The sequence below is a fragment of the Etheostoma spectabile genome, chromosome 15 (assembly GCF_008692095.1).
Source record: "Etheostoma spectabile isolate EspeVRDwgs_2016 chromosome 15, UIUC_Espe_1.0, whole genome shotgun sequence".
Taxonomy (NCBI): Eukaryota; Metazoa; Chordata; class Actinopteri; order Perciformes; family Percidae; genus Etheostoma; species Etheostoma spectabile.
Window position 1 is genome coordinate 30,352,654 of NC_045747.1, and position 11,360 is coordinate 30,364,013.

The 11,360-nt window shown below is 41.0% G+C and overlaps 1 protein-coding gene across 1 annotated transcript in view; it reads left to right on the forward strand.

The window, feature by feature from the left end:
- The window catches only part of LOC116703411 (carbonic anhydrase-related protein 10), a 136,351-nt gene that overhangs the window by 61,419 nt on the left and 63,572 nt on the right, over nt 1–11,360 (forward strand). The window contains exon 3 of the mRNA XM_032538128.1: nt 5,638–5,780. Coding sequence (XP_032394019.1) covers nt 5,638–5,780 — 143 coding nt within the window. The remainder of the gene's footprint in view (nt 1–5,637; nt 5,781–11,360) is intronic.

Consider the following 11,360-nt stretch of genomic DNA (forward strand, 5'->3'; position numbering starts at 1 on the left):
AACACTTCTCATATGTCTTGGGAGTCACACAGTGAAGAAATAATCATAACTTATACAGATGACAAAATACATAAATTTTTTCAAAGAAAGTCAAGACGCTTTTGCTCTCATGACATTTACTTATGCCAATAATAACATAATAATGTCATATTTATTGATATGACACCCACAGCAATGTTATACAAGCAAATGCGTGTCTAAAAATGTGCACCTCTTGACCTTCCATACAGCCTATTTGCCTTTATGTCCCCTCTGGCCTTCCATACGAGATGGTGACGTTGTCTCCCATATATGGGCATACTGGGGCCTCTATTTCCCTTAACAACAGAGAATAGAGACGGAGCCGCGAGCTAGCTGCAGAAATGAGCCAAAATGCAATGAATTATGGACATAAAGTAGATCAATCTTGGATGGAACAGTTTGGATTTAAAGCCCAGAGAGGCTGGAAGTTCCAGGCTCAATGGAAAACCACCTGTAGAGGCTAGATAGACCCGGAAGAGACCTCCGCCACCGCTAACTTGTTACCTTTCAGACGCAACCGTTGGTAAGTCGCTGGCTTGTATGGTTGATAAATTATTAAACTATGAATCAGAGGTGCTGTTTTTACGCGTGGGCTCAGTCAAAATGGTAACGCACTATAGCTTTAAGGGGACTGGTGTTTTAATCCGGACTTCAAACTTAACTGTCACACTGGTCGCCATGTGACCTGCCTATCTTTTTTTTTTTGTAGGATACTATACCAATTGTGTCATTTAATCTCCATTCAAGTTAGCTGAATGCTAAACCGGAAGTAGCCAGCTCCGTCAGTGGAGGGCTCTAGTGCACTTAGGGTCATTTTTGGCTACATGATGGCATCATGTAGCCACTGGGTAACTTTCAAAGTAACGAATGGAGCCACGCCTTTACAGTCTGTCGCTCTTGGAAAGTTCTTATAATACATCCATGATGTATACACATTTGGAATTTCTACATTTTTAGCCCTAAAATGTTAGTTTCTACATACACCGTCTGATATACAGCCTGTCTGTCATACACACACACACACACACACACACACACACACACACAGCTGGGTGATATAACAGTGTGATGACATGCTGAGCAGGGGTCAGGATTGCACTCAGCAGGTCGGGCCTGCCACATCTGTCACTCCACTCCTCCACTGAATACTGCCCAACAGGGATGGATGAATGGATAGAGCATGAGAGAGGGATGGAGATGGAGAGACAGTGGGAGAGAGGGATGTGAGGACAGCGTGAAAGAGGAAATAAAGACTTGTGTCTCGGGCCTTGTGCAGGTGTGAATAGGAAAACGGCATGCAGCTGGAAAACAGCTTCACGTGTTTAAAAAAAAAAACAACCAAATCCTTTTAAATAAAAGTTCACATCCATCAAACGTTTAAAACACTGACTACGTCACATGCACTTAATATTCTGTTTTTTGTCCTAATAGTCTGACTAAGCTGTTAAAAGTGAATATTCCACTAATATTCTTGTGTACATGTGTACATGCGGCCGTGCAAAGTAGGATAGAAAGGTCGGTGCTGCAATGTTTGTGCATATCCAAAAACCAGTTGTTATGCAAATCTTCTATAATCTTTTGAAATAGCTGTTTTTCTCCATCCAACCAGAAATATGGGCTTTTCTTTTTAACAAACTACGCTTAAAAAAACCCTTATTAAGGCAAATGTTCTAAATGCGCTGTATACATGTCCAATGAAGGCTTCTGAAACCAGATTAATACCCCACATGTCTTAGTTGGGGAATGCTAAACTCAGAAAAAGGACCCCTGCTGCTCCTGTATCAAATTCAGAATTTTGCAATATTAATTTGTAGTATATTTTTAACTTTTATTTATTCAGTGAAGGTTCCCAGTAGAACCACAGTCTGATCTGCAGGCCCCTGGAGCGGTTGGAGCCCATACTTGTCACTCGACACCACTTATGATGTTTCTCTGACAGAGACGCTGATGGTTACTAAGCAACCAACATGCATCTTCAACCGCGCGAAAGATTAAAAACAACACCGCGAAAATCCAAGCGGTCAATATGACCGTGTATGGCCAAAATAGGTAAAAGTGATTTTATTTTCTTTGCCTTGTGTGTAATGCACAGTATAAAAAAGCTTGCCAACCTTTAGGCTACCACGGCCCCAACATGTAACGTGTGTGTGTGTGTGTGTGTGTGTGTGTGTGTGTGTGTAAAAGTACTCACTGACTACCATTGATGAGTTTTTCTGTATCGTAATAACAGCTGTTTTGCATTGCAAATTGTCGTTAATCCTGTCTCTGACAAGCATTATGACAGTTTAGCTGTGATAAGCCCTCAAAATCCTGTGTGTGTGTGTGTGTGTGTGTGTGTGTGTGTGTGTGTCAAAGCGACAGGGGCTTTAGTAAGGTCATCCAAGGCTCTGTGTGTGGGCTTATCTAAGTCATGTCAATTGTATGTACAGTATATGGCCCAATAGCATAAATCCCGGACTTCCCTCAAAGGGGTTGGATGGCTAACTGTTTGTCGGCATGACAACCACTGGTACAAACCCCAGTGCGCAAACACCAGCCACTTTCCCACACCTTCCTGTTATCTGCTACATGCTTAGGCCTCGTTCACACAGACAATGCGGCAAAAACGCTGGTCTTTCCATTCATTTTGAATGGGGGGTAGTGTATTTATCTAGGCTGCAGCGGGGGTTGACACAGTGGGGGGGACACGCAAAAAAACCACAACGGGGAAGAAACTCAACCCCTTGTCACGCTGCCGTTGACATCCATGTGTGTTGTCAATGTGTTTAGAGCTATGGTTCTGAGGCGGTGTGAGTGTCCCGTACAGGAAACTAGAACCATCACTGCCTCCATTGCTGCCACAAGAAAGTTCTTTTTAAAAAGGGCAACTATTGTATAGAATCTTCAGGATTATACTTGTATTTTGTGTTTGTGCTGGAACATGTTTACATGCTTTAATGTTTAAAAAAACATAATTTTTCTCCTACTGCCCTTGGCTGCTGCACCTGTTTTCGGCCTCTTTACGAGACGCTCTGTAGGAGCGCCTGTCTCTTTAATCCCTCCTCCTGAAAAAGCCCAGTCTGCTGTGATTGGCCAGCGCGCTTCCTGGAAACGCTTTGTGTTGCTGTCACATGCAGATGTGAGATGCACATGCTCAGATTTAAACGGTTTATGGCATAACGTGTCATACTCTAATTTGGGACTCACAACGGTTAGTGACATCCCCTGTGATACATACATAGCTGCCTTCAAGTGCATCCGGAAATGTAGGAATCTATAAACAATCTAAGAGAACTTATTGTGAAATAAACTACTTGTGTTACCTTAGGGGGGGGGGGGGGGGGGGGGGGGGGGGGGGGGGCTTAAAGAACACAACAGGACGTCACACAAGCCGTTTCAGTGACACCCCACAGTCGCACAACGCTACAAAAAAAATATTAGAATTAAAATATAGAAAATATTTAGCATTAAACACTCTAAAATGTATGGTGGAAGTCTTTCTCATCACTCACAAGTATTGACATCGAGACATTTCTTAATTTAAAAGATAAAAAAAAGTTGGCAGACCCTGCTGTAGATTATGAGCAATAAAAACTAGTGGGATAACTTATAGACATACTTTAATAAAGTCGGATCGGCCAACTTAGTTTTAAAACGCAAAGACTTTAATGGAAGCTCTATTTTTAGTGGGATTTTAATGAAGCCATGTGTAAATCCACACCCCCCTCCCCTCTCCATTTCTCCTGTTCCATCATAATGAAGTATGTGCTCACCCTCTCTCTGGTCTCTATGGTCCGAACTTATGGAGCACTTGAGTCCGTGACGTATGTTGTACATACAGAACTGTACTTAAGTACAAATCTGAGGTGCGTGTACTGTACTTGAGTCTTTTCTTATCATGCCACTTTCTACTCTACTTCTACTTCTACATTTCAGAGAAAAATATTTTACATTTTTCCACTACATTCATCTGACAAGCTGAGTCACTTAAAAAATTAAATTAAATTAAGATGTTTGCAGACAAAACACATTTTTTTTAATATAAATGAAACTACCCGACAATGTAACGGCATACAAGTTTACCCGATTGTACTATTAGTTGAACTGTTTGAATTGTTTCCAGTTTCTAAAATGTGAGGATTTATTTAATAGTATGTTGCCATCAGTGTTGGGCAAGCTACTTTTAAAAGGGAATCAGTTACTTCTTCCAAAAAGTAACTAAATTTGGAACTCAGTTTCAAAGTATTGCGTTATTTCAAATACATTTTGAAATGCTCAAATGTGATCCGGCCTCCACGCCTCTTTAAAAAAACACGTTCAATTATTTTAGTGATAAATCTGAATATTATAATGAAATGGACACTTAATACCATCCATTATTAACAGAAACAGTGCACACGAATAGTAATAATAGTAGAAATAATAAAATTGAATGTTGCTGTGGGACAAAGTGAGACTAGCCTCCAATCAAATGCCATGTACGTACTGCAGATGTTATGTTAATTGAGTGGATCAATGCAAATTACACAATAGATGTTTTTGGAACTTAATACATACCATAATAATATAATTTATTTATTTATTTATTGCCCTTCATTTGGGCTCGCTGTACCTGTCTCTCGTCGCTTGTGTTGTTCGTTGTGCTTTGGAACACCCGCCCAACTCTACCTCTGATTGGCTTAGAGTGAAATTTTACTCGACCTCAGCCAATCGGCAGCATTCATGCGCTTGTCTCGTGCAAGAACAGTAAAAAAAAGTCTTTGTCTCTTGGCTCAGAGATCCCGCCTTTTTTGGCGGTAATTATTAAGATGGGAAGAGTTGTCAATTAGATTACTTGTTACTGAAAAAAAGTAACGCTGTTATTTATAACCCATCACCCAGCAATGCACGCCAGTGTCTGTGTCCCAACCGGCGGATCACCACCAACCAAGAGCCTGGGTCTTTTCCGGAGGTTTCTGCCCGTAAAAAGGACGTTTGTCTTTGCCACTGTCGCACCAAATGTTAGCTCGTGGGACATTGTTGGGTCTTTGTAAATTATGGTGGGGTCTAGCCTAGATCTGTTCAATTTAATCTTATTTATAGGACATAGCAGTACTTTACAGATAGAGTAGGTCTAGACCACACTCTATAATTTCCAAAGCCCCAACAATTCTAGTAAATCCTTTATTTTATCTGTAAAGTGTCCTGAGATAACTCCTGTTGTGATTTGACACTATAATTTGAATTAAAATTGAAACGAAATTGACCGCCAATAAGCAAAGAAACCAGGCTACGCCCGCCTACAACCGCCATGGCTGCACCTGATTGGACGAACGCGTCACGCGACGTGGGGCTGTCTACTTCCTGATTTCAAAACAGACCAATAGGCTATGCGGGGTCAGGTCCAAAGCTTCTCGTAAGCTTTGAGGGGCACCAATTTTGTTTAATTAATTAATTTTTTTAACCCTAATGTCTGTATTATAGCAAACATTTATTCATCAACGGGATTTGAAGAGGTTTTTTTTAGGTAGACAATTTTAAGATCTGTACAGGGACAACGGATGAAAAATAGCCTTTTGGCTAATTCTGGTGCATTTACAGCGTTGTCAAATAACAATTCTCTCTTTTTGTCCCCCTCTTCCTCCGACCCACCACCAGTCCCGTCCTTCTGGGGTCTGGTGCACTCCGCCTGGAACCTGTGCGCCATAGGGAAGAGGCAGTCCCCCATCGACATCGAGACCAGTCACATGATCTTTGACCCGTACCTGACCCCTCTGAGGCTCAACACCGGAGGACGCAAGGTAAGGGCTGCCACCATTTAAAGACATCTGGCTTTGGGTAGAACGGGGTTCTAGAAACCATGGCGTTAGCATGCAGAACTTTATCCAGTCATCGCAAAAAATCTACAAATACTACATAACCGGAAATGTTTCAGGAGGAATGTGTTCCCGGAATTTGGGAGCCAAGATGACATGTTTTAGCACTGTTAGCATGTCGCTACATGGGACAACGTTAACACAGCAGCAGCTTAACCCTTGCGTTGAGTTCCCGTCAAAATTGAAAATCAACAGTTTTTGTTGATGCGTTTTTCAATGTTTATCACTTTATTTGATGTTTTCAACACTACGTAATGTAACACTTAACTTTCATTTTACAGTTATTTCTGGAATTGTTGGCCGATAAACCTCATTTATAGGAAATTATACCTAATGTTTGAGTTAGAAAAGAAGAAATTAGGAATTATTTAGACTAAAATTAAAGGAATGGATGTTGATGGATAATCACAGACTGGAATATGTCAACTTTTACTCAATACTATTTCAAAACCACTTCAATTTGTTTTTTTAAATAAATACAAAATGGAATGAGACGCCCCAAAATGAATGAAAGTAGAGATTTGTACTTGGCAAAGAGCGTTGTGGGGAATCAATCATGCTATTTTGGGGAATTAAAAAGAACATTGATATAGGAAAAGGGGTCAATTTGACCCGAGGACAACATGAGGATAAAAAAAAAACACTCCAGTATTTCCTGCCGGGCCGGAGAAGATGACCAATGATAGAACGCCGGCTCTGTGTGACGTAACACATAGTCGAGAGTAGAAAAAAATAATCCGAAATTATAACACTGTAGATATGACAGAAAATATGGAAAAGCATAATATGTCCCCTTTAAGAGACACCGACCTATGAATTTCAGGTTGATGAGTGGAGGCAGAGACTGTCCTTCTCGCTGGGCTCTAAAGGTTCTTTGTGTAACGCTAAAAAAAATCCTTGTTATTAATGACACTGTTATGACTCTAATGCAGGGGGGGGCAGACGTAATCAGTGGGGGCTCCGGGGGCATGCTCCATTCCCTGCAGCTATGTGCACTACTTTTCAATAATAGAAATACATAATAGATAAGAGAAAGCCTATGAATCTGTACATCATTTGGGAAAAACATGGTAGTTGCCGACAAAAGGAAACATCCTGTAGAGCCTGCATCCTGTTTTGTGTCCAACCGGTCTCCAACTGTCTTCATTCTGAAACCCGAACACAACAAATTCAATTCAATTTCATTGTCATTGAACGAAAAGTAGGTCCTGGCTTTCCAAAAAAGAGTACACATACAGTAGATGGATGTTAATGTATAGAATGTCTAACTTTCACTCCTGCCACCTCAAAACAGGCAACCAGCAGGTAGGTCAGGAATTTGGCTTGAACAGCATTCGAGAGACTGAATGAAAATGACATAAATTAAAGTTATTTCAAAACCCCTCAGGGCTTTTGATACTGGTTTCTTAAGGATACTTTTTTTGATACTCTACCAGTTTTATTGACTTGACATCCAATCAGCAGCATTGATGCATCTTGGTAGAAGCATGCTCTATGCTGATTGGCTCACTGACACTGATGAGATTTACACCTTAGGTATTGAAATTGGGTGTTGAATGACGAGGCATTGGTGATAATGCTGAGGCAATTTGGTCAGTGTCTGAAAAGTATTGAGCACAAACACAAACCATAAACAAACATTACATTCTTCGGTTTTTCCAGGAGTCCGTCACATATATATCAGTCCACACAAGGCAACCAAGAAGGTCGGGGAAAGTCTCAGTTCTTAAAGGTCCCATGGCATGAAAATTTCAGTTTATGAGGTTTTTTAACATTAATATGAGTCCCCCCCCCAGCCTGCCTATGGCCCCCCAGTGGCTAGAAATGGCGATAGGTGTAAACCAAGCCCTGGGTGTCCTGCTTTGCCTTTGAGAAAATGAAAGCTCAGATGGGCCGAGCTGGAATCCTGCCCCTTATGAGGTCATAAGGGGCAAGGTTACCTCCCCTTACTTTGTCCGCCCATTACTTTGTAATTCTGCACCAAGGCTGAATTTTGGGAAAGAGACTTCAGATACAGTATTAGGGGACCACTAAGGTCCATATAAAAGAGACTTCAGATCAGTATTAGAGGACCACTAAGTCCATATAAAAGAGACTTCAGAACAGTATTAGGGGACCACTAAGGTCTATATAAAAGAGACTCTCAGATACAGTATTAGGGGACCACTAAGGTCTATAAAGAGACTTCAGATACAGTTAGGGCCACTAAGGTCTATATAAAAGAGACTTCAGATACAGTATTAGGGGACCACTAAGGTCTATTTAAAAGAGACTTAACACGTATTAGGGGACCACTAAGGTCTATTTAAAGAGACTTCAGATGCAGTTTAGGGGACCATAAGGTTTTTAAAAGAGATCAGATACAGTATTAGGGGACCACTAAGGTTATATAAAAGAGACTTCAGATACAGTATTAGGGGACCAATAAGGTCTATATAAAGAGACTTCAGATACAGTTAGGGGACCACTATGTCTATATAAAAGAGACTTCAGATACAGTATTTTGGGACCACTAAGGTCTATATAAAAGAGACTTCAGATACAGTATTAGGGACCACTAAGGTCTATGTAAAAGCATCCAAAAAGCACCATGTCATGTGTTTAAGTTACTTTCAAATCTGTTTACCCATTGGCAATAAAAAGCGATTAATAGGCCTACATGACAAAGTTACACGTAGAAATTTTATTTTGATCACTGCTGGGAGCAAAACGGGAAACATTCTCTAAATCGAATCGCAGAGAAACGCCTGTATGACATGTGAGCCTTTCATCCATATCTAAAGGCTTTAAAATTCCCAGCAGCATTTGACTTCCCAGGCTCAGGAGGCATTACAATTTTAGCCCTTTACACAGCAATCACAGTTAATCTTTACAGGGACAATCCTCTTTAAAGGACCCTGAATCCCCATCAGACACCTTTTAGCTGTTGTTACACATTGTGTCCTGGAATCAATTTGATCTTAAGTAATGTATTCTAGTTATTTGACATATGTAGATCAAGTGAGTTCAGACTGAGGTATTTTTCCGAACTGGCTACCGCTGCAAAAGTCATCAACAAGCCCTAATCAGATACACTTTTATTTTTATTTTATATGTTCTGGACCTTGAAATCATAAGGTTCTATGTGAGGGGTTTGGGGGTGTGGAGGTTCAAAGTTTACACATCCCAGATAGCAAAACTGATATAGAGTGAAGTTACATAACAAGTGTCCTGAATCTGAATCTGAATCAAAACCTTACGATTTAAATTGGCTGGCTTGTAGTCAACAACTATTCATGTATCGGATAGTTTGTGCGTCGCCGGATGTCCATCACCTTCCGTTCTCTTTGTCTTGCATTCCGAACCCCGGTCGATCCGAGGAATAGCGACTGGAAACTCAGGAGCTACCAAGCTAACGTCCACGTTTAAAAAAATCAATTTTTAAGAAATTTTGAATCGTGCAATAAGGCAGGCCTGTTTGGTCCTTTCAGGTAGGGATTGTAAATATTCACAAAGAATATGTTTACGGCATTTACTCTCCAACTGGGACGTTTTTGGGACCGATTGCCGGGAATTTGCTATGGACAGTATACACAAGCAACACACACAGATACACACTGGTAAGAGCAAATTAGGGTTTAACCATGTATAATTTAAATAGCTCACTTTACTGTATTGTGTGAACAGTTAACTCAACGTTTTCTTTTGTGAGTTGCAAATGTTCCACCAGAACGTGGCTAAAAAGATGTAGTGCAGGGAAATAGGATCCGCCATACGCACGGTGGATTTTATTTTGAAAATTAGTCTGTTTTATTTTGTTTCTGTGCTTGACCTCCTGCCATGTGCTGAATTTCTGCGGATCTCTTGAGAAACTGGCAAAAATAGAAGCTCTGCATATCTGCTCCAGAGGGGTACGGAGCTGGGATGGAGTCGGGATGCAGCTGGTTGAAACACACACATCGACGTTAATGGAAACCTAAGGACTCCGCCGCCATTCCGGAGCGGATCCGCAGCCGTTCTGCAGTGGGTGGAAATTAGGGGTAACTACTAGCGATGCTAAGCCGATACTTGTCGTCGTCTCCCCTCGTTTGCCTGGTCCTACCAGACAGTACGTAGGAGGGCGGAGCCAGGCTCCCAGAGTGGCTCTGGGCCGATCCAATAGTTTTAAAATTCAAGAGTACCCGCCTAAATGAAGTTAACACTTGTCAATGGAGAGTGGCCAGACTGTACAAATGAAATTTACGAGAGTCCGGTAGGACTAGGCTACACTGCAAGACCCTCTGTGATCTAATTATTTGAACCACTTACACACTAATACTTGTATACAGTAATCTACCTCTACCCCTACCCCTTTCTGGTCTACATATCCCTGCATCTGCTGAATTATTCGCATCCCTGCTCGGGAAAAAATGTTAGCCAGAAAAAGTGAGCATCATACGGCGTTGAAAGTTAAGTTTAGGCACCAAAACAACTTGTTAAGTTTAGGAAAAAGATTGTGGTTTGGAATAAAATATTCCGAACGAGCGCTTTTCTGGGTGAAAGCATTTTGTTTTTGGCGCAAAGTGAACTCTCCGTCTCGAAAGCACTGCTTTATGATATATAACACCACGTTGTGCTATTTCACTTTTGAGATTATTTTCCATTGAATATTGAAGTTCATATATAAGTATTTTTGTAAGACTGGCACTACATCAATGATATTGAAAGAGGGATTTAACTTGTTTTTTGTTGTTTTTGTTCTAATTGTATGACTGCAGCACTGTATGTACAGTAATATTTTAAACCTGTTTGTTTTCTATGTACCACTGGTGGTTCGAAATTGGAACGCACCATAAAAGGACGTTATTACTTGCATTAACCCGTCATAAACACGCTCAAGTCATACATCGTTAGAAAGCTTAAAGTCTCATGATTCCATCGAGCCCACACACAAAGCAATAAGGTGACTTACAGCGGTTATAATCATGTTTGAGTAAAGAAAGAAGACAGATTCGGTCTAATGAGTGTGTGTTCCTACCTGTCTCCTTGTGGTCTTAATCACAGCGGTGAAAGTTCGCCAAAGAATTGGTTTTCCTACATGCCCAACAGTCCAAGGTATTAGAATATCCAAGCCTTGTAATCCATATATCTGTCCCTCACAATCTTGTAGTTTCGGCCAAGTTTTGACGTAGGAAATCTAGAATGCATCATTTCTCGGTTTGATCACGTGGATCTTTTTCCGTGCGCGCACATCTCACTGGCACACCGCTAGAATCTGTGGCTGTGCAGTTTCCAATGAACTTTGTTCTCAGCCAATAGCATCAGTATTTCTCAAGATACTCCCAAGGTAAGCCAATCAAATCCCACAGTCCCCATTGGGCCCACGTGGGAAAAACTGGACAGAGACATCACCAGTCAGAGAAAGAGGTCATAAAACTGGCATTCCTGTGTAGCCAATAGGAAGAAGAGTTAAATGATATCAAACATGGCCAGAAAAAACTATCCCTGGGATGGTCTCCTGCCCTTTCATTGCAAAAATAAGGCCGT